Source organism: Vanessa atalanta, chromosome 20 (genome assembly GCF_905147765.1).
Source record: "Vanessa atalanta chromosome 20, ilVanAtal1.2, whole genome shotgun sequence".
NCBI classification, from domain to species: domain Eukaryota; kingdom Metazoa; phylum Arthropoda; class Insecta; order Lepidoptera; family Nymphalidae; genus Vanessa; species Vanessa atalanta.
The window spans coordinates 5,271,705-5,297,386 of record NC_061890.1 but is presented as its reverse complement, the minus strand read 5'-3'; the positions used below and the strand labels follow the sequence as shown (position 1 = coordinate 5,297,386).

Genomic DNA, 25,682 nt, shown 5'->3' with positions numbered 1-25,682 from the left:
GCCGACGTATCTATGTTATAAAAAAACGATAATATTAGTTGGTTATAGAGATGATAATATATTAAACATGCAATCTTAATGTTTGTTACAATATCTACGTACGTTGTGCAAGTAACGCTTACTTAAATACCCAATGCGCCTACTTATAAACTTTAGCAAATTATACTCAAGTAAAATTATGCTTACAAAAAACAAAACAAAAGCTTGGAAGATGACAATCTTTTTAAATATTAATTTCTAAAAACTGCTAAATTTCTACGTAAAATAACAATAATCTATAATCTTTTCATTGTTTTATTATTATATATTGGCGAAAACATAAAAGAGACAAAATAGCTAATGTTTACTACATTAATTATACATATAATAATCGTAGAAAAAAACATATATTTTTATAACATTTATTTAAACTTATGCTTAACTTATTATTATTATATTTTTTCCAAAGATAATAGGCCATAGATGGAATAAATGGCCATAGCTTATATCGTACAAAAATATAAATATGAATATGAATTTTATAACAAATAAAAAAATATTTTTAATCTGTAACAAAATAATAACTTTAGCTCTAAATTATCGTAATATACTTTAGCATTACGACAATATGTTTACCTAATTTTTAATACATTATAATATTAATTTAAAACTTGCATTTAATTTTAAATAATCCGAAATGTATATTACATATACGTTATCGTATCATACTTCGAACGGATGTTTTAAAATTTAATTGTTATTTTTTTTATATCATGTACATTATTATAAATCTATCTGCTTATTCAAAACCTTTCATATAAAAGATAAAATATCATAAATCGATTATCGAAACGATACTAAAAATGAGAATTGTTTATAAAGACAGCCACGCATGTCTAGTAGTTAATTTGTGCATCTGTAGATTACGCGGTCCTTGCTTTGAATCTAGGATTGGTCCAATATAATACGTTGAGCTCAAAAAGTCCGTAAGGTTGTTGATATTTCGTCTGATCTCTCTCCGGTTTTGTCAATGTCTATGATCCCAGGTAACCCAGTGCTCGTCAGCCTACTTATATCATAAAAATAGTAACAATAATCATATTTGCTTACTTTAATAGGTACTACTTACATAATAATTTTATAAAAACAGTATTATTTTGTAACCATACAATATTGTATCATTATTGCCCATTAAATATTTTATTTATAGAAAATATTTCTAGTGTGTGTATTATTACTTAGATAAAAATAAAAACAAAAAACATACATACAAATTAAAAATAGAAAGATGTCCAATAAATTGCGTAATTTACTCAACATGATAATGTATACTTTATCTTAAACGAGTTAAAATTCCAAATATAATTTCTTCCTATTCCTTATCATAGTTGAATATATTCTTATCTAAAACGTGATTGCATTTACATTTCAATGCATTAAAATTGTAGATATTATTTAACACTTTAGCGACCGGCGCGGGCGCATATCTAATAAACTTTACTTGAGACTTCGAAAGCTCTTGTTTTCATTGAAGCGTCCGAGCTTACGGCCTTCAAGGTGATAGCGGGTCACATTCCGGCGTGGTGAACGAGATGCAGATATGTTCCATCGCATTTAAGCTACAATGGCAGCGGTTATAATGTTGCTATATAAAAGAAAAATCTTCTATACTAGTATGATACATATATTACACTTATAAAGTAACCTATTTTTTTTTTTGTATTGATATGTTTCATTTATACATAAAAATAAATATATTATTATGAGTATTGAGGTGTAATTAATTAAATATTTATTTTTTTGTATAATGTTTGAAAATAATATAGTTTTATTTTTAATTTGTACGTATTGAAAGTACAATGTGTATATTGAAATCTATTCCCACATTTTTCAGAGCCGAACAAATTTCTTATTAAGAAATTATTAAAATTACATATAATATAACAAATTATTTTTTATATAAACAATACTAAAATTTGATTATCTAAGCCGCTTTACACCTAAGAAATTTAGTTCAGTCATGTGCGAATAGTTAAAAGTGTAACTCTCTCTTTTGTTACTGTCGTATATTTCATAATTATTGCTTTATACATACAATATGAATATATGACAGTTTGTTTTTGTTTACATAATTTTACAGTAACTTATAACTGTATATTACATAAGAAACCGAGTACTTATGGTAGAAAATTTCATTCCAATAACGTGACTAGGTTTAATTATCACCTGGCAACATCACAGACCGGCAGTCAGGTCAGTCGCTCGGACTGTGGAGGCTGCGTTTGCGCATGCTAACATGCCTTCGACGGTGAACTCTAAATTAAAACAACCTTTAAATTAATAGATCAAGAGATAACTTTATGTGATAAATATTACCAGTGCGAAATTAAAGTGTTTCTAAGTGTTTCTGTTTAAATTGTGTATTCGAAATTTAAAAACTTGTGTCTATGTAAAGTTGCTATGAGAGGTATTTTTTGTTTGTCTGTCCGAGTGTAACAACCGTGTACGAAACCAAGAAATGGGTTTATAATTGGCCTAAATCAAAGTCCGGGATGGTAAGATATACCATTATAATAAATTATTATATATAATTAGTTTGTCTATATATTTGTAAACTTTTATGTTAAGAGCGCTTATAGTAAACATTTGTATACCGCTTATGCTATGAGTTATTTAATGATTTATTCTTACTGATATTGATTACTTATGTATAAGCAATCTCTGTCCAGTTAAGACGAAGAAAACGAGCTATTTATTGAGTAGAAAGTTGTTTTAGATATAAATGTTGTAAGTTTAATTCAGTAAGTACATTTCATCTAATCGGTTATCAAAATATGAAAGGGGAATGATTTATAAGTGAGATCGTGTTTGACTTGCGCACGCACACAAGTATGACGCACAGTTAGAGTTAAAGACATCAACGGGCTCTAGTTTAGAGTCGTTAAAACGTGAACGTAAATTTCAATTTAATTAATTCAAATACTCATGTAATTTTATACATATATGTTTTATATAATAATTTATTATGTATTTGTTATAATATTATTTTATTCGTTTTAGGCAAAAATAACTATTTAGACCAAAATATATCTCGATTTGTTATGATTAAAAAAAAAAGTATTCTCTATGAAATGTATGTGTTAACTTAAATAGGACCTCATTAAATAAATATAATACACAATTTAAATTAATATTAATCGTATTTATTGTTCGGTGATTAATTTAAGATAATGTTACATGACGAGAGTTCGACTCGTCGGCAATCAGCGAGAATAAATACGGGCGGAGAGGCATAAAAATTGCAATCAACCTACTTAGGATTTAATAAATTTCGTTGTAGTGATGCCGTTTTTTAAATTATCTTTGTGTTATTCGTCATATAGTATTTTTAAACTTTTAACCGGTTAATGGCTCGTTAATACTCTGCAAAGAAAAATAGAGATCCTTCCAAAAATTATAGATAAAAATATTTGCCTGTGTTTACAACATTTGTTTATAAATTATAAAATAGATTATGATGTTTAGAAATTGAGCCGAGATGGCCCAGTGGTTAGAACGCGTGCATCTTAACCGATGATTTCGGGTTCAAACCCAGGCAGGCACCACTGAAATTTCATGTGCTTAATTTGTGTTTATAATTCATCTCGTGCTCGGCGGTGAAGGAAAACATCGTGAGGAAACCTGCATGTGTCTAATTTCAACGAAATTCTGCCACATGTGTATTCCGCCAACCCGCATTGGAGCAGCGTGGTGGAATATGCTCCAAACCTTCTCCTCAAAGGGAGAGGAGGCCTTTTCCCAGCAGTGGGCTGCTAATGCTAAAAATAATGCTATAAAATACAATATAATTATAGTTATAACATATAGCGACAATATGATTGAGTACTTGATAAAAATACTATTCGTATCATTAACAAGTAGAACCCGCGGCTTCACTAGAAATTGATTTCAGGAGGATCTCCAATATTACACTAAGTCCTATGTCGAAGATTGGATTTCAAGCTTGCTTCGTACCAAATTCAAACGTCTAAATCGAGTGATTAAATCGTGACAGACAGACAGTATTACTTTCGCACTTATTAGTTTAGTTTGAGTTCTTCACCTGTCTCGCCTTTGCTGTAGATGTATAATTTAAATAAACTAGGTATACATAACATTTCAATTCTGAATGGACGTGTCTGGATGCATTTCTCAGAAGTTGGAATCACAAAGAGGGTTCTCCTGTAATTTGAACGTCGAAATACGTAATCGCACGTTTTTTTTATATTATGACGTTAATTGCCAACATCACTTGTACGTGAAGCTATCTTTATTTTTAACGAAGTTTAACATTATAAATGTAAGGCGCTTCGAAAGTAAAATAAATGTAGATTTTACTTATGATCGCCATATTTCAAACGATAAAAATGCTTGTATTTCATATCGAGAATCTATTTTTTTAAGATACAAATAATTATTATTATTATTTACTAATAAGAAAAAGTTTTCATAATAGTGTTTTCTTAAGTGATTATATTATATATGTATTACAAATTAGCATAAATGTTAATTATATGGAAAGATAAATATATCTTCATCATATACCCAATTAATATTTGTCTTAAATTATAGATTGTAATAATATCATAAGTTATCAGTATACGCACTACAATGAGAACGGAAAACATGTATATCAGATTTTATTATTTAATTAAAAACAAAAATTAAAAAATCATGAGTACATTCTTAAGTTTTTTTTACCATTAGGTACTAGTAGTAGCGATTTGTTTACGTTACGTGTTGCTATATCGACTCGTCTACCCGCAGCAGGAAGACTAGCATGACGGCTGGTAACAATTTTTAGTGTTCAATATTTAAGGCCTAATCCGGGACTTTGCAACAGATATTAGCTAACTTAAAAAAATAACTAATTAAAAAAAATTCTTATCTTCTTTTAGAAATACCTTAATATTTAATATATTCACGTAGATGTTTTTCGAAAAGTGTAATTTTAGGCGGTACGTCAGGTGTAATACAAATTGATCGTGATCAAGTCAATCACGGCAGATCTCGTGCTCGTAATGATGGTGACGCGGTTAGAATTTGAATGCCGCCACCTGGCTGGTAGCTACTGGTAGAATAGCTTGGGGCGATCTTTACGAATTCCAAATTATATTCAAAGTAACATGTTTTATTTTAGTCATTAAAGTATTAATTTGAATTCGTCTTCTCGAATAAATAAATGTTAGTTGCTTTCTCAATAATTGATTTTGATATCCATTAAATAACTTCATTTATATTTTTTTTAAAGTTACAATTATTTTTTAAATACTAATACGGACTAACTCCACATACTTCCCAGACAAACCTTTTTCTTTCAATGCCCACAATAACACTTCGCGCAATTAAATTTTTAAAATTTAAAAAAATTTAAAAATCAATTGCGTCGGACAATCTTCAAGTTAATTCTCATTTTACTACTATCATATATCACATAATTTGCCACAAAAAAAATGTTTTTTCACAATTATCTCGATTCTAAAAAGTTCTATGCGTTTTTGTTAGGTGTATTTGTTATAAAAACAGCCAAGAATCGTCACGTATCAATTTCTCAGCTCCATCGCAAAAACTCCAAAAAGACATTTTACGCTCCTTCAAAAAGATAACAAACTTTTATTTCACATATGAACATACTATAAAGCAACGCCAACCAGAACAACAACCAATCGTAACATAAAAGTTCCACAATAATTAAATAAGTAATATTATGTGAAATTTGTGTGTCATTACCTCTCATGAAATAGCATATCTTGAATAGTTCACAGTATTCAATAAGCTATACTTGAGTTTGTAAAACTTTGTAATTTCAATGTAGGAAATATATGTATTTTATGGCCTTTCTCTCTTCTACTTAAGACCTGTGGCCTTTGAGACCTTTTGTCATTAAATATTCCCAATAACCATCCTTTGGTTTTACAATGGTTTGTTTTACTGTTTTGCTATTACCATTAACAATTACTTAAAGTATATTATAAAACACACTCTCTTTAAAAAGGAATGCACACTTTTACTATGTTATTCGTAATGACAAGTTATTTATGGGACCATTGTGAAGTAACATAGCAGTGCTTGCGATGTATAAATTCCATAGTAGTAACTTTGGTGGTAAGTTTTCTGCAAGTCTGCTTGGGTAACACCCATTAGTCACATATTCACCAAACCGAAATACTATTGTTGTGTTTCGGTTTGAAGGGTTAGCGAGTCAGTGCAACTATTGTCACAAGACTATAATATCCTAGTTTTTTTTTGTCCATGGGCCACCTGATTGTAAGTAGCTACTACCGCCCATATGCAATGGCGCTTTAAGAAATATTAACCATTCTTTACATCACCAATGCGCCACCAACCTTGGGAACTAAGATGTTATGTCCCTTGTGCCTGTAGTTACACTGGCTTACTCACCCTTCAAATTGGAACACAACAATAGTGAATACTGCTGTCTGGCGGTAGAATATCTGATGAATGGGTGGGTAGGTATACCCAGACAAAGCCCTACCACCAAGAAAAAGTTGCTAAAATTGGTGTTTATAGGTCAATGTTTTTAAGAGGGGGGTAACCACAGCATCAAAGAAGTAATGCTGTCGGATAGTATGCTAAAGTTGGGCGGGCAGTAAAAAAATAATTGTATATAGATGTATAATTGTATATGTCTATGACCACTCACTGTGGTAGTATTGAAGGTCATATTCTTAATTCTCTGGTTACACTATTCATAAAAAAAAGTGTATAGTCTAGAACCAGCATCGTTTCTCTTCGCATCTGTTGTGGAATATTGTGCATTAAGTTAGAGGCGCTGTTTTTAATCTGTAGGTGCCTATCCTAATTAAGTGCCAAGTGTTTCATTGTGGTCTATAGGCTATGGATCTGTAGAGTGCGCCCCTGACAGCCGCCCACCTGGCCAGTCGCTGGCTACGGCTGTCTTGAACTACTAAATATTATGCAATTAGTCACTACGACAATAATTTAGTTGATTTGTTTAATACGAAAACATGATAGATAAATGTTACACAATTCTTTAATTTTGCAAATAATAAATTGACAAATCATGTCTTCATGCTAAATTAAATGCTTGATAAAATGAGGTACAAAACAGATACTCGTGTAAAATAGTTATATATACTAACAAAATTAGTCGTTGAGCTTATATACATAAATAAATAGTTGTTGACGAAAAATATAATTCTATGATTATACATAAGTATTAATTTAAACACCCTCTAGTTTATAGTAGTACGAGTGGCATTAATAATTTTAACATAACGAATTAACATTGCATATGAACATCCACATAACGAATTAACATTGCATAGTACAAATATATGCAATTGGTGGAAACTAAGATAAAAAACGTATCAGTAGTGGTATCGAAATATGGCCATACAACGTATGCGTTAGTGTTGATTATTTTACGTATTTTATGTACAACAAATTTCCGGAGGAAGGTGAACGTGTTAAGGATAAAAAGTACCATATGTGCAATCCCACCCCATAATCTGTCTGAGCCAAATTCCACCCTAACTCTTGCATTTATGTATATTATTATTGAGAACTAAATACATTATAATAATAAATTTTAATATATTTTTTTAGATCGTAAATAAATCTTACATTAGATATTAAATCTCTTGAATTTTCTAGCAAATGTACTTTATTGACGAAATTTTATGATTATTTGTACAATGTTAATACATGAGAGTGCGTTTTATCATTATTTATTTTGCGTACGTATAAAAATTGCAATGGACCTTACCCGAATATATACTGATTTTATTACCTTTTTCTTTCTCGTGTGTGATTTAATTATTATTTATTATAGTAGCCAGTCTACGGTCGCATTTTCGTTACTACTACCGTCCACTTTTTTTTCTATAGTATCAAACCACTACCCGGATAGTAGATTGATAATAAAGAAAAAAAAACTGGATTGCATAATCTAACTGCCGCTTATCGACCCCCCACTATCCATTGAATACCCATGGAAGGAGACAACCATGTCTCACTGAACTGTCTAAGATTATGAAATAAATAAATAAAAAATCAAAACAAATGTAATAAATGTGACGCATTATGTACTTTTGATCACATCTCTGTTCTGAGTGTGAAGAGAAATAAACGTAATCGAGTTCCACGGCAAGAACCGTTGGAGTCAGGTGAGAATGATTTATGCGAAGATTCGGCCCTCTCATATTGAATGGAAATAATGCTTTCTTCGGAAAATATTATTTATTTTTCTGACCTTTTTGACTCCGTTAAGGCAGAATTGATTTTAATGAATGTTAAAAATGTATTTTATTGAATTTTTATAACATACTGAAGTTCATTGAGGTGACGATTTGTATTATTTGCTAACATAAAATGTTATATATATTAAAAAGTTAGTCGGTTACGTTATTAAATAAAATTGTTAAAAAAAAAGAGTCGAATTGTAAAATTAAACATTGTGAATATTAAACAAAATTTAACATTATAATATTTCATTAATACATTATTTGACAATCGGAAGCTCCTCTAGGAAGTTTGCTTTTGCAACGCCATGGGTAAAGAGTAAATAAACTTCAGAGAAATGAACAGGTTAAGAATATTCGTCGTTTTTTAATTAATATTATAGTCTATAGAGTATCGTCGTTTATGTAAAGGCCTCAAGCAAAGTCAGTCTCATCAATTCAACCAGATAACTGGCGACAATCAGAACCACTGCATACATAAATTTTAATCGCAATGACATGTTATGACCATTAAGTTAGAAGTGAACTTCTTGTTAGTGCCACAATTTATTAATACACTTGATAAGAATCGAAACGTTTAAAATAAACCGGATACCCGTATACATAGCTATATCTGATAATTAGTTACGTAAGACTATGTGATCCGTCATTTTCAAACACTGATTAGTTATAATTTAGTCGTAAGTAGATAATAATCATTGAAAAGTGTTGTCGAATATCGAAGTAATGAAAAAATATGTAATAATCCATGTCGTATTGCGTACACTGATGACAGATATGCTCATTTTTCGCTCAGAGAATCGTTATTGCGATTATACGGGGAAATGCTACTAGCATTCTTACCAACATTCCAACCGTTCACGATTTGTACGGTATTTTATTGTCTGTATTATAAGAAATATCTTGTCCAATGTTAATGTCATGTTCAACGTTTGGAAAAAATAGCTTATTTAATGTACGTAACGAGATGTTTTTTGTTGTACTCGAAAGAATATGGGTGATTTTTTATTTTTGAAATTTTACAATGCTTAATTAAAAACAAAAGTATATTTGAAATATAATATATACTTAAAGTAATTCAATTCATTTTTTTAATTTTTTTATTTATTACTTTTAAAAGCAAATTGACAACGACCGAAAATGTTTTAAGAACAGTTTCTACTACTAGTAACCTATAAAAGTATATCAATAATGTATGATAACTATATTAATATTTTAAATAATTTATTAATAAAGGCGTGATACTTGAACATAATTAAAATTAGCCGGCTCTTATCGCTAAAATAAAATTACATTAAGTGGAAATAAAAAAAATCGTAAAATGAATATACCAGTTCCGTGTGCAAATTGATTAACATTGGTTAGTTTATTAAATACTGATACATTTTTTTATGTACAATTATGCTACCATACTTTTATAAGACGCAATTTCCCATCACCAAGTTTGATGACCGCTAGCGGATGCTGCCTACCATCAGATTATAACCAACCACAACCACCAACCTCGAGATATGATTATTTTTAAAGAAATATGTACTTTATCTCCTTGGAATTGGGATTATTTTAATATAGATACTGTGTTGACTGACCAAGCGAAACTTTTCACAAAATTGCACAAACAAGTCATGCTCGGTAATAATTATAAATGTAATTCGATAACACTTATCGTTAAACCTTAAATGACTCCGATTGCAGTAATTGATAATTGTTTTTATGGTTTTGTTCAAAATTCATAATAAGTCACGTCACGTCATGTCCGTTTAGCCGTCTACTAACATCACTATATAACACATTAAAAATAAACTTTTTAAATTTACGAATTTCCAAATAGATCGAGGTAATCATTTAAAAAAATGATACAATTAAGTTTCTTGTTAATTTCCTTTATCTTTGTATCTTCAACCTTTACTCTGAATATGAAACATACAAGCGAAGCATTAAAATTGTTAGCATATATTCTGTCTCACAATAAATGATGTTAGGACCTTACGAGAAGGATACCCGTATAATGTCAACTGACGTTTCAGTCCTTACCGCTTATATTGTTTACTTTTCCAAAATATTACTTTTTTGCGAAAATTAATTCTAAACTTATCGTCGTCAGACTTGTGTGTCTATTTATATTTTATTTTATTCTTATTGAATGATTTCGTTACCTATTAAAACGATTATATATTACTAATATTAGGTATAAATAATATTATATAAAAACCTTTTCTTTAATAATTAACCGAGTCCGTGTGAATCCGGGGCGGGTCGCTAGTCTATTATGCTTTAGCTATTTATTATAGTCCTTTTTACCCGTGTAATTTTAACGTGCTTTGTTTTAGCCTTGTCATACATTCAAACATTGTCTTTGGAGATATTTTATACCAAATCTAATCATTTGGTTTGTACTACTACAAATACAACTACATATAATCTCTGCCGCATTTCGAAAGATTACGTCTTTGGAGAATATGAAACAGCGAATATTTATCTATATTTAGTAACGTACGTAAATATAGGATCAGTAAACAATATTTTTTAATCACACACACATTTTTAACCTTGTTCATTATTAAATTTAAATAACACAGGTCATTTTAAAACCGCATCATAAAACGCACACTTATTTCTATTAAGCAACTTGTGGTTAAGCTCAGGATTGCAGTGTCTAGTTTTCGCAACATAACATAGGTTGTAAAGTTTACGCGTAATGTTTTGATTTTCCTGAACATGTTCGGGGTCAAACCACTTACTTACTGGCTTCAGGTGTGGCACGACCGAATAACATTTGCTAATCAAATTTACATTCATACATATTGACCAGAATCTAACTAAACGATCTTTAATATTCTTATAATTTACAATAATAATAAGCATTTAACTTGCACTGTAAGAAAAATAAACCACTTAAAATAGCGACAATGCTCCGCAAACCACTGTCAAAAATGTTATGTCCCTTGTGTAATTATACTGGCTCACTTAGCATTAAAACAAACCAAAACACAGTACTTAATACAGTGTATTGATGTAATTGTCAAGCGGTTCGTACCACTGGGTACCATTGATTAAATAAATACATTTAATTAGTCTGTACAAATTATAACAAATACTATAATAACCTAAAATGTAATTTCCTTTTACAGGAACACGTAAGAATGTAGAGGCGTAGAAAATGTCGCAGCGCGATTTCTCGGAGGTAAGTCTTTTTTATATTAAATTTTTGTTAATAATTATAATTATTTTTTTATATTAGTAATGAATAGACACACACATACCAACCATAATCTCAGCTTTAAACAAAAAATCGTTTTATACATAAAAGTCATCCACTAAACTAAAAGTAAAAAAAAAAAAAAAAAATGATGTCGGCTAATAAATCGATAATAATGATAATCGATTATTTACGTAAATAACCGCTCATGCGAATTCACATCTCTAGCGTTAGTATACTTTAGTTCCAAAAAATATCTACGCAGGCAACTTCAATACAGCCAAATTAGATTGCGTATATTATAAGGAAAATTTAAATAATTTGACAACGTTCAATGTTTTTATTAATATATTTTTGAAAATTCTCCATTATAGTTCTGATTCTAAGTATAGACAAAATTAGTTTTTCTATTATAATTAATATTAATATAATACTTATAGTATGTGTCTGTTAACAATACACAGATATATTAATTAAAAACGTAAATAAAGATATAGATATTTTATTATTCATTGATACAGAGCTTAAGCTGGCATTTTAGGCCTACCTGACATTTAGAATTTAAACCTGCGCTTATAAAAGACCTTTAATAGGTCAATTATAGCATGAAGATAGAAAACTATTGTCTACCTACTTGCTGGCATTTTCATGTAATAAATGCGCCTGTAGCCAATTCCAATCGAATGAGGAATAAAGATAAACAAAGCGTAGATTTACGTCTTTCATGATATTTGATAATAGCTCAGGTATTTTGGGCACTAAAAACATATCTTGCTTAATATATGTGTTTATTTATAATACAACACTATCCCACTGAAATAGTTAATTCCACTTTAATTTGACTCCCAATGTTCCGATAAAAGTATCGTTGACATTTTACGCATTTTTTTTTATGTTATTTGTGGGCGGACGGGCAAATTTCCTACCTGATGGCCCGTGGTCACTATGCCCATAGATATTGACATTGGGAATAAAGCTTTTTTTTTAATTTGTAGGTATAGCCATAGTATAATAATAGACCTAAAATATGTTCTAAAACGATTATTCTAAGCATGTATGTCATATTTTATCTAACCTTACAAGGGAAGAAATAATATTTATGCCATATATTCATAAAGGTCTAACCCACGCCTGGTTTTAATCACATCGTCTAAGGAACCGTCTCAAAATGCAACCTTTTATATGATTTATAACGAAATATTTTGATACTTATGCCGTTCGACATAAGGTCTATTATCGTGTACTGTTGTTACATAATGACGTGGCAAGTTACACTTGAGGTCTAATACAAATTCATATAATTTCAAATTCAAATGTGACCGAGGTGCAGATGTGAGGAATGGTGTAGGCGTAGTAAGTAACAAATGTTAGCCTTTATTTATTGTTATAATTGAATAAAGTTTTAATCTTACATACGTTTTATTGTCAACTTTATGCTGAGAAATTGCTTGAAAAGATACCTAGGTCTTACTTAACTGAAAATATTGTTTATTTTTAATCTACATATATACACTAAGGATGTTATGAAGCTCTATTACCGTAACCGAAACTACCGGATATCCGAAATATAAATCTATCCGTAACCGTAAACTATGACGTTTCTTTTTGTTTATTATAATTTTCTTATTACATAGAGTAATTTTATTTTAAAGCTATTTGTTTTTATTCTGAGATTATAGTCACAGCTTACAATTTGTAAATAACCTAAAATCCGTTATTAAAACCATCCGAAACAATCGGATATTCCGTAATAATTTCATATCCGTAAAATCTGTATCCGATAAAATATTATTCATATATCTGTAACCATATTCAGATACCAAATTACATATCCATAACATCCACATCACAAGTTGATGATCAAAGATGCTTCCTCAAACATTTTAATGGTATTTATAATATTACGAATATATATATATATATATATATATATATATACACATATATATCGTTACCGTGTGAATGATTATGGATTAGCTAACGTATTCCCTTTTCTGTACCCCTAAGAAAGCGTATGCAAAGTTTTATGATGATCGCTTTAGTAGTTAAGATATGAAAGCTTAACAAACAAAAAAAATAAACATTTATATTATTAATTAGGATTTTAAGAATATAACTTTTAAAAATAAATTCGTATGTAAGGATGTTGAATGTAGACATTTTTTAAAGTCTTTATTTTCGTCGGTTTAATTTTACCCAGAGTATTACTGTCATAGTGTCAAGCTTATTTCCGTTAAAAATTCGAACCAAGAATTTCTGAGTATTGGTAGGATAGTATAACAAAATATCATTGATATTTTCAAAACATTCTGAAGAACTTGCTATCTTTGGTTGAAATTCACACGTTCTATCTACTATGCTATTATGCTCAACTATAATTTATAAAATAAACTCGAACAAAGTCGGCATAGTTTACTTGTAACTCGTAAATCTACTTTACAACATACAATATTTACAATGTAAATCTGGGTCGTTAAATTTAATTAGACGCATTTAACGATTTTACAAGTAGTCTTAAATTTACACCGATGCGTAAATTTGTCTACATAAGTTGTTAAAGCCGGTTTATATTTATGGATATTAATTTTGATTTTAGTCCGTACTGTTACCATATTTGTTCCATTAACTGAGAAAAAAATCCTGAATATGTTCTATGAAAAACTATACAATACGTATAATGTTAGAAGAGGTTTATGTTAAAAGGAATTCTTATCTAAATTTATTTTTAAATTTAATATACAGATATATTCATGTTCAGAAAAACATCGCGATCCCATGACGTCAAAATTATTGCCAAAATAACATAGGAAACATAGAAGATATATTTAAATATATGTACATATTTCAGTATTAACTTGGTGGTAGGCCTTTGTGCAAGCCGGTCCGGCTAAGTACAATTCACTCGTCAAATATTTTATCGCCTAATACCAATACTTAGAATTGTTGTATTCCGGATTAATAGGTGCGTGAGCCCGTGTTACATGCACTAGGGATATAACATCTTAGTTACCAAGATTAGTGGCGCATTGGCGATGTAAGGTTAAAATATCTTACGACGCAAATATCTATGGGCAACTTATCATCACATTTACCAAATTTAATAAAAAATACGACTATACCCAATTAATAATAATTAATATAATTTGAGGAAATATACAGCGACTTAAACGTTTTGAAGATATTTATTTGTCCCCTTATTTCCAAATATTTTTATTGGAAAAGATATTGAAGAAGTATTCTGTAAGAAAAAACTCGAAACACACCGTAAAACACGAGCGTGAAATGTCAGAATGAGATACGTGAAATTGTCAATAATTTTTTTTTAGGATGCATGTTAATATGACGTAACACCGTAATTCAGCTGTCGAAATTTCACGAGTGAGATACGAAGTGAATTCTTACAGAATCACACTAACTCTTGCATACCTAAATTATTCTCGGGCATAATTAATCGCCAAAACGTTAATGCTGTTATTGTGAACATCAATATAATCGGAGGACATCGTCTGAAGTTTTATTGTAATCAGTAATATTATTCATGAGGCGTGAAATTTCGCCTACGCAGGAAAATCGATGGCAATCCAATAACGATTTGACAAGCGTAACATTATCATATATTACAATTTACGTGTTATTTTTGATCGATTTATAAGTTTATATTAAGTTTCGTTAATACTAGCTTCCCTGCGCGGATTTGCCTGCGTTTAACATTACTACTTCCCACTATCTCGTGATTCCCCCCGGAAAGACATCGCTATTTTTTAGTGGGGATGCCTCTACTGAGTCACTGAGTCCCACATATGACCCCACTTCATGTGGGGAAAATACGTAAATACCTTTTAACAGTTAAAAACAAAATAAAGAATTTCAAAATAAAAAAAACTATTATATTTTTATTTAATAGTAAACAAATTATTTATAAAGTAATATTTTTTAAGAAAATTTTAAATAGTAATGAAATAATATTATATTTAAGATCACGCAAACTATGTCAATATATGTTTTTTTGCACTTCTCCGATGACGCACTGTGTTGTCTTGGCTTATGTATTCACATCTGGTTGCATGTGATAGCCCATACATACTAAGACATCTCACATAACAATGTTACGCGAAATATTGAATTGACCTTAACAAGGAACATCGTAATGCTTATTTAAAAACGCCTCCAAATCATAAAACATACATTGCTACTTTATAATGTTTTATTTGTTATAATTTTTTTATTTTTTTTATTTTAGCATGTTCTTAAAATGTAATTTATAAATAATAATTTGCAATCTACAACTGTTGGGTACCCTTATTTAAAAAAAAAAAAATTATATACATACGACCTAGATGTCCGAAAATCCACAACAGCGCGATTTTTAAGACATTTTCTGCCTCGCACAACCACTCTGTGGAACCAGCTTTCGCCGGCGGTTTTTCCGAACCGATACGACTTGGGAACCTTCAAGAAAAGAACTACTCTTACTGAAACTCGTACTCTTTCCTGAAAGGCCGGCAAAGCACCTGCAAGCCCCCCGGTGTTGCAGATGTCCATGGGCGGTGGTAGTCACTTTCCATCAGGTGAGCCTCCTGCTCGTTTGCCACCTTTTGACATAAAAAAAAAAACGTCCCGCTGTTGGGCTAGACGTTCTTTCTTGAGCAGCAGCTTATTCAGCAAGGCTTCAATGTTGGACGGATACACGTGCGACAGATTTTCACCTGTCACTGCAATTTTCCTCTCAGTGTGTACCTTAACCACCGACAAAAAATGACTATAAACACAAATTGAACACCTACATGAAAATTCGCAAGTGCCGAGTTTGAATTGGTAACCTTGGTTCGAATCTAGTTCTATATATATATGCAATGTTTAATTAAAATCTGTTCAATAATTTTACTGTTATATGAAAGCCGAGACATCTCGTTATCAATGTAATGGAAGTGCAAATAATTTGAATTTATATTAATGTTGTTTTAGTTTCTAGTTTACGATAGAATACGGAATTATACGTCATAGGAAGTTTGAAACGAGCTCCAATTAAAGAAAACCTGAATGAGAATCGATTATCATGATAAGTATTGCGGACGAATGTCATATTATTGTAAAAAAAAAGAATTTTACAGTTAATTTTTAACGCACACTATCTCCGAAGTTGTCCTTGTATTGATAATTTAATAGATATTATCAGAAAGAGATCACAGTGCTTTATAATATACTAGCGTAAGGGTAAAATTCAGCTTCCCCCATATCTCCTCCTTAAAGTTGAAATTGCCAAAAATCCTTATTAGTGGGAGCTTACTTTATAATATAAATATGTTTCAAATTTCAGCTTTCTTTACTTAGTATACAGTCCGCAATAAAAAAAAATACCGTTAATGCTCTTTATGCCACTGATAGACTAGAAAAATATGAACTAATTGACTCTAGGAAGATGAAAAGAAAAAATGAAATGCCTTTAATAAATTGCGTAATAATAATAAGCGAATGATGCCGAATACTTCAGTTTCTATTTCTCTATTTTAAACTGATGTCAAGATTAGCATCCATGCTATTAGAACAACGAAGTTTAAGTAGCAATTGTTACGTCACTTACAATAGGTCGTATTTCTTAAGATGACGAGACATGCTTCTAAAAACTTATAAATATCTTTTAGTAGTGCCCCCTCTAACTTCAGTTGTCAGCAATACTGTTTCTATACAATTTGTCGGTTTTTTTATTCAGTACTATGCATTGCAACAAAGAAATATTTGATTCTTAATAAAGTCTTAAGTAAATTAAAAAAAAAATTAAATACCTTTACTTATAAATGTTATTAAGGGGAAGACAAGTTAAACAATACTGTCTTCTTCTTTCGAAGGTGAAATCACTAATAATAGAAGGAGAGGAATCGATGTTTAATTAAACACTCGCCAAACAACCTTTACAAGTAAGGCATATTTAAGATGGAGTATTTACATTTAAATGGGATACGAATAATTTTAATTAATAATTATCATTTAAATTACGAGCAGCGTAAGTGCTTGTTATGAGTGGTAATGAACTGCATCCCAACTAACTTCAAGGGTGCTGAGCTTCCTTCAAATAATCTTCGGTAAATTAATTATTTATTAATTACAAAGTGCACTTGCATTCGTGACTAACTTACATTAAATTGTTTTTCGTATTGAATATTGCTTATTTATAATTAATAATATGTTAATTTTGTTTTTTACTTCGTGCGTTTAATTTTGAGTTATAAAATTGAATGCATAAAAAATGTTTTTTTTTTTTTTAAATGCTAGTGATCGCTTATTGGTTAAAATTTGACGGTCATTCATTGCTTAAAGTATAAGATTCGAATGATTGGAAAAATGAGGCTCAGCTGGATGTTACTTTGTCATTATATCAATAAAGAAAACCCTCAAATGAAAAATAAACTTTGAGATGACGTATATTGTCGTGACGTAGTTTTATATAAAATGTGTGCGTGTGAAACGCATGATAGGATGTGTTATTTTATTAATTTAATGTATTTCTTATTAAAATATGTATTAGCTTTCTGAATTCCTTATCCATATAAACTGTCACTACCAAATATATCCGTGTAATATCAGTATAAATAGGTACGAAATTTTTGCTTTACGTATAGATAGATATCTTACAACACTTAAATAAAAATCCAAAACGATGGTGTCATTTGAATGTTCCTCCTTATTCCGTGTAAGATCTTAGGAGCATATATAGTTTAGCTTAATAATATTATTATTATATATTTCAAAATCTCACTTCATGTCAATTATTTAATAAACTTTTCCGAAATTAAATAAGTACCCCAATCATGGTGTTAAAACTTTAGGAAACAAATTGACAAATTAATGCATTAGTGATAAGGTGCGCTTAAATATAACCTTATCTGTTCAATTCCATAACAATATTAATGTATTAATTAAAAGGGTTATCTTGTAAAATATTTTATTTTTAAACGCAACGGACCTTTACCAGTACATTTAGTATATAATTTAAAAATGTTTTATGTTGATATATTCCTATTTTCTTCTAAAAAAAACTTTTCATCTGTTTTGCTTTAACACCAAGCGATGTAGGATATTTTTTACGATTAGCGCATTAAGCGTTATAAAGTTTCTGGTTGATCCTAATTTATAGTTACAAGTAAACATTATTTCCTTTATCGCAAATGACTTTATGCTTCATTTTAAGTTACTTCGGTAATATCTTCGCTTTTGAATAAGATAATCAGCAATTCGATTTTATTATAATAATTGGGTACGTTTTAAGAAATAATCTTCATAATACACTTAAGAGTAGCCCTCTACTATAAATTGGTACATTTACTTATAACGGCTTCTACTAGTAAGATAAAGCAGGATATTTACCGAGAATGTCATAATTACGTATGTTTTTATAACTGTACATAAACAGGTTTTATAGTAATTCTATTTATTATTAGAATATATGCTTTTAACCTAAATAACTCAATGTTATTTGAAAATGGTAGGTTCGATTATAATCCGGAACACAAGTTTTCGATTACATTTAGGATAAATAGAAATATTACTCGGTGGTACGGCTTTGTGCTCGTGTGGGTAGGTACCAGCCCATGCTATATTCTACCAACGAGCAGCAATACTTAGTATTGTGTGTTGCGGTTAGAAGGGTGAGTGAGCCAGTGTAATTACAGACACACTGACATAACATCTTAATTGCCAAGGTTGGCGCATTGGCGATGTAAAGAATGGTTAATATTTCTCACATTAACAAAGTCTGAACGGACACTGTATTTAAATATATACTTATATATATAATCATAAAATCCTATAATAATATTAATTTCTATATATTTTAATAATATAGGCAAATTAAACTTACTATTAATTTTAGAATACCACTAGAGTATTAACACTAAATCAGAATAAAAACAGCACCAACCAATAGCTACAAAAAAATAACAATCATATAAAAATGACAAGAATATAAATTACTTTAAACAATTTACTAAAAAACCAAAAATAGTTTAAACTTCTTATTTATCTTAACATTAATAAATCACCAAATCATACATATTGAAATAAACTACTTACTCAGTTGAGCTTACAAAACCAAATAAAACACAAATATCACTTTTAATAAATTACAAGTCGCACCATTTCGGTTTCGCGCGCTTTTTTATTTTATTTTTTTATTTGTTCTAGCCAGTTGTATGGATAAAAGAATCTCCTAAATATTATATATGTGTATTATTATTTTACGGTTTATTTTTTAAATATGTCAATCATGTTAATAAATAAATTCGCATGTTTAACTTAAAGTTAAAGCTAAATAAACCTTCGTATAAAACATACGTGTTATCCACTAAACTATCACGACTCTTTAATAGATAAGAAACAAGAAAACGGAATATAGTTTATGCTTCGCTTTCATCGTAAAGTCTATTTTCGCCGGTGAATTATCGCAGACAAGTTATGGTTACACAGTTAATTTGGTGCTCATCTAATTTCAGGATTGCTATGTACTGCTGCACAGCCGTGCAACATTCTTGTGCGTATAATAACTAATTAAAGCAATCTTCCTTGCCTTTTAAAACACAGGGATGGAATCGGAACACACCGAAATATATTTTAGTTTTTATTAAACGCGTTCGGATACACGTTTAACTTCAAGAATTGTTTATAGTAAAAAAAGAATATATCCGATTATTATAAATTTACCTTTAAATATTTATATAATTAAATCACATTTATCAAAGTACATTGTAAAACTATAACAAACATAAAACATATAATGAATGACAATCGATATTTATTGCGACATTTGTTTAATGACATTAAGTATATTAAATATAAAATCCTTTTTGCGAGTGATCAAACCATTTCATTTTAAAAAATCCTGTTTTATTATACTTAAGTCTAGATAATCACAACCTGCCGTGCTCGATCATAATATAAGTTCGACTCTGTTTAATATCACGGATAATCTATCTTGATTGTTATTATAAAATGCGTTAGTCGATTACGACCGCCCTGTTCAGAAACCGAGCGGAATAATGTAATTTTCGATGTTTAAAATTTTGTTTGCTTTTTCGCACGAGTAATGGGTATTATTGACGACCACTTAAAAAATAAACCATGGAAATACGTTTATACATCGTATTATTTATGATAAATTTTATTTACCGTATATATAGTGTCGTGTCGACGTCGTTTGCGTAAAAAAAATAATATATAATAACGAAATTTACATTCTTTCAGTCCCGTTTTCGAAATGCAAGTAGGTACTACATGGAGATTTGTAGTGAGAGTACATCACATTATTTTTTTTCTTAAAACATTTGTCTTCCTTCCTGTCCTTTTTGGTTAAAATTTCCAAAACAAACATTATAAGTCTTAAATGAAATATTCACAGAAATATAAACCACACAATATTTCAATAAAATATTATTAACTGCTATTATTTGGTGAAAACAATTTAAATCAAAAATACATATTAATATATTTACTATATACAGTTATCGACAAAAATCTGATATATATTGTCAGTATTAAGAAAGTTTAATGTTATAGTCGATATACTGACCAGCTATAAAATACATGTTGTCTGCCACGCCTACACTGGCTGGTTTTCAAAGACTTTTAAAAATAAAAGAACACTTAATCCGCGATAATGTCCGACGTAATAATAGCCTGAATATAATTAAATGGAAGAAACAAATTTCATACGATTGCAGTAATTAAGTTCGAAATTAGTCCGAAAGACCAGTCGTGTCGTAATCTGACAGAAGAATTCGTTATTTAAATTTTTTCAATGTTATATTTTGGAATAAGTACATATTGAATGGAATTGAATTTTTTTAATAAAATATAAAAAATAGGTTTCTTAATAAAGCAAAAAAAAGTTTAAATTCAAAATGATAAACCAAATTCGAGATATAAGTGACCACGTCCGTCCGTAGATATTACCAATGAATGAAATATTAACAATTCCTTATACCGTAAATATGCTGCCAACCAAGGGATATAATATGCTATATCCCTTTTTTTATAATTATACTCGCTACTAATCTTTGGAACGCAGCCATTCAAGACACTGCTGTGTAACGGTTATTTTCTATTTAATAAAATTCTTATAACATATCTATTTTATATTATATATTATATTATTATCTTATTTTTTAAAAATACATGCAACTACATATTTATAATTCTTTATTCACATAAATGAAAGTGAAAATATTAATAACAGAATAGCTATTCATGAATACGGTAGCGTGAGGGCAATACGCCTCTGAGCTATCATTTTGACAGCAAAAACAACATGGCGCATGATTGCGCGCGAAACCGAACGTCACGAGCGCATTCCATCCAACGCGTGCCGGAACAAAAACTATTATATAAAAGTAATTTACTTCAAGATTCCTCGTCAATGCGTAAAAGTATTAAATCCAGCGTGTATTCGCTGTGTATTTTAACTATATGGTAATATTCTGATACCTTAAATAGAATACAATAGAGGTTATCGTAAGGTTGGTCTTAGTCCTTATAATTCCCCATTGATACGTACTTTATTGTGTAATATTATCTTATTTTCGTACTGAATGTGTTATATTTATTGAAATTATTTTGTAAATAAGGTGCAAGAATATCGCAGGTCAAAATCTAAAGGCGCAGTTCTAGGTCGAAGGGTTAAAGGGTCGCTCACGAAGGTTTAATTGTGCTGGTATGTCAGGAATTTACAGAATCGTGCCCAACTTAGCAATTTAAAATCGAAGAAACGTAATAAATTGTTAATGAGAAAAGACACTGGTTAATGTATACATATCGTTAACATAAAGTACGAATTACCATATGTTATACATTACTTATATACTTAATTATACAGGCAACATGCTTTTCATAAATATTTCTATTGTGTTTTTTTTTTAGTCGAGATGGCCCAGTGGTTCTAGCGCGCATTTTAACCGATGATTTCGGGTTCAAACCCAGGCAGGCACCACTGAAATTTCATGTGCTTAATTTGTGTTTATAATTCATCTCGTGCTCGGCGGTGAAGGAAAACATCTGCATGTGTCTAATTTCAAACGAAATTCTGCCACATGTGTATTCCGCCAACCCGCATTGGAGCAGCGTGGTGGAATATGCTCCAAACCTTCTCCTCAAAGGAGAGGAGGCCTTTATCCCAGCTGTGGGACATTTACGGGCTGCTAATGCTAATGCTAAAAATTCAATATAACAAATGTTAAACAACACAATTAAAACGACTTTTTAGCAGCAAATTTTAAAACGGATTAAATTTTGATACAATTAACAGCAAACATTTTATGAAGTTAAAGATAAACTTGTCACAGTTTCCGTCTGTGCTAAGTCAATACTTCCTTCCTTGGACGAATTATTGAAGTCCATAAAAAAAGCCTGCAGATATTTTTGCACCCAAATTTAAATTTTATCGTAATAAATATACTTAACATAATAAAGTAATTATTACTTGCTCATTTTCATGGAGAATATATCATATAAATCTAAAATCTCAATATTCTTTATTCAAGTAGACTCATGAACGCACTTTTGAAACGTCATGGTACAATGTTGAATTAAATGTGAAGCTAACACCGGTTCAAGAAGAATGGACAAGAAACTCAGTAATTACTCTTTTCCACCATTTTAATTAAAGAATATTTCAGTGAAGAAAAACTTACCTTGCGAAGTCGGAATCTAGGTGTTATTAGTTTACCTTACCTTAGTTATGTCAGTTTTAAGTAAATATGGATTGTATATTTTTATTATAGTTATAAAATATGGTTTCATGATATAAAAATCGTTTACACCGTATCTTATTGCATATTCGAGTTTCCCATAAAAAAACTTGTCTATAACATTTATGTAAACTATTAAAGATTATAGAATTCCGTCTTCAATTATTGTGTGATTTGTCTCGGAACCTGAACACGTTAATTGTTTTACACTCGTCAGGTAAAAATCGTCATTATATTGTGGCACACAATGAGAAAATAGACAGGAAAAAAATAGACAAAGGGTGACCGACGATTCAAGTTTTTACTTTTTTTTTTTTAAGCCATACCTGAGTTCGGTGCCCAAAAGAGGTTTTGTATTTCCTCCTGCTCTTTTATGATAGGTATAACCTGTTTCTGTCTTCACATACTAAAGGGGTATGCACTTGCAGTCAATTTATATTCCTCTTAATCAGAATTCCTAAAAATATAATATAATTAAAATATTTCTGTTATCTATCTTCCCTGGGCATTTTAATTTGACGTTATATCGCGTCAATTAAAAAAAAGAGATAGTAAATAATTTTAACCGTTTAGTCATACTTGATATTATTTTTAATTACTGTTAAAAGTTTAACAGTAATAAAAAATTAGTTTTTTCAGTTTAACTGTTTAAGTTTACCCTTTAAAGTTTCACCAGACATACGAATTTAACCGTAAATATAAAACAAAAAGCGTGTAGCGAAACAACACTTAAACAACAATTATAGATTTAAGATAAACCTTTCCGCACTGAGTCCAATTAACAACAACGGCGATACATAGGATTCCAAATTTATTATTTAATAAGCGCTGGGCGGGCATGAGAAGTATCTTGAAATGAACGAAAGGTGGTTTGAAGCAAAAATAATTACACAAAACGTCGGTCTCAGTCATCAGGCGCCTCTTTAAACGAAATTTTAATAAAGCGAATAAGGGTCGATTACGTCGCTCATTTTTCAAGATGGCCGAAACAATTCAAAGTCATTACACGGCTTTGTACTGTCCGAGTTGTGATAAACGTGCTGGTAATGAACCCGGCGAGTCCTGAAAGAACGATATTGGCTTACATCAGAAATTACAAGGCGATAAATTTATTCGAATGTGTACAGCACCAAATGAAATACATGTAAGGCTTTTATTTTATAAAAAGTACCTTATACGAACTTAATGTTAAAAGTTAATATTTAATTATAATTAAATAACAAAAAATAGCTTAGGTCTAGTAGTAGAGACACGGTATTTGGCTACGTTTTTCGTGTTAAAAAAACGGGAACATGATTGTCAAAGTGCGTCAAAGAAGTGTCGAATGTCGACCGTTTTTTTATTGGAGATTTGTGACGTATTAAGGTTTTCAAAAAATTAAGGGCAAGGTGTTCTCAATAAGTTTATAAAATCCTGCGAACACTAACATTTGACACTAAATAAAGTTCGTTTTAAAAAAATATTGATAGTCAAGTCATTTTAGTTTAATTGTGTATGATTGACATGTTAAGATGTTTTATATTTGGTTGGTGTAAAAAAGTAAACCCTTAGTGTCTTGTCGAGTTTTGATAGACATTACAAATTAGTGATCGTTTTTTTAGTTTTTTAGTACTTTTTTAATCTTGTAAGGACTTTATTTATTTAAGCCTCATCTCGTCTCATCGCCTCTATTAGTGATAGTGGCTTCTACTAGTTTCAGATAGACTAGTTAATTTTTCGCCTAGAGGATTGAAATTGCGTTAAAATGGGGAAGTGCTACTAGAATTCTTACCACCATTCTACGCGGCCACGTTTTTTGGTCATATTGTCATTAGTTTTACTTTTTATTACGACAGACCATAAACATTCTACGAATAAGGTTATTTTTATGTACATATATAATTCAAATATTATAATTATAATTCAAATATAGGAAAAGCTGTTATGCACACTGAATTACAGATTTTGGTAACAATTATTCCCCTTGCCTGTTTACTTTTATTACGTAAAATGTATAATTTAAATCAATTTTTATGTATTTATCTTTAATAAATTTTACTATTATATATATTATACTATACTATAAGTACATTATTAAAATATACAATATTTGTCACTATAATTAAATTAGTACAATACTTAAAATAATTCTTAGCTCGATTCCCAATCGCACGTGGCCGGTTTTATTAGACATAATCTAGAAACCTGTTAGTGAATACATGATAGTTCTGGTTGTCAGAAGTTCAATGCAAGTAATAGCATAAAATATAAAACCAGATTCATGTGTGAACAAAATGGTCTAATTAGGCATAGCGTTCAGGAATATATCAGTTACTATAATAAGAATATATCAGTTAACCTTTATATTTTCAATTTATATTTCAAAGTGACATTGCTTTTTATTCAAGTAGTCTCTAATAAAAATTTGAATCTTGTTACAGTATTACATTAAATTAAGTTGGTTTGGAATTTATGTAGATTTGTCGAGAGAATTCGACAAGAAACTCAATTAGTCAGACAGTATTCATT

At 29.9% G+C, this 25,682-nt stretch overlaps 1 protein-coding gene across 1 annotated transcript in view; it reads left to right on the top strand.

The window, feature by feature from the left end:
- The first annotated feature begins 2,384 nt into the window (after window positions 1–2,384).
- The window catches only part of LOC125071959 (tetratricopeptide repeat protein 28), a 71,479-nt gene continuing 48,181 nt past the window's right edge, over window positions 2,385–25,682 (top strand). Inside the window, exons 1-2 of the mRNA XM_047682409.1 lie at window positions 2,385–2,534; window positions 11,375–11,427. Coding sequence (XP_047538365.1) covers window positions 11,404–11,427 — 24 coding nt within the window. The 5' untranslated portion in view covers window positions 2,385–2,534; window positions 11,375–11,403. The remainder of the gene's footprint in view (window positions 2,535–11,374; window positions 11,428–25,682) is intronic.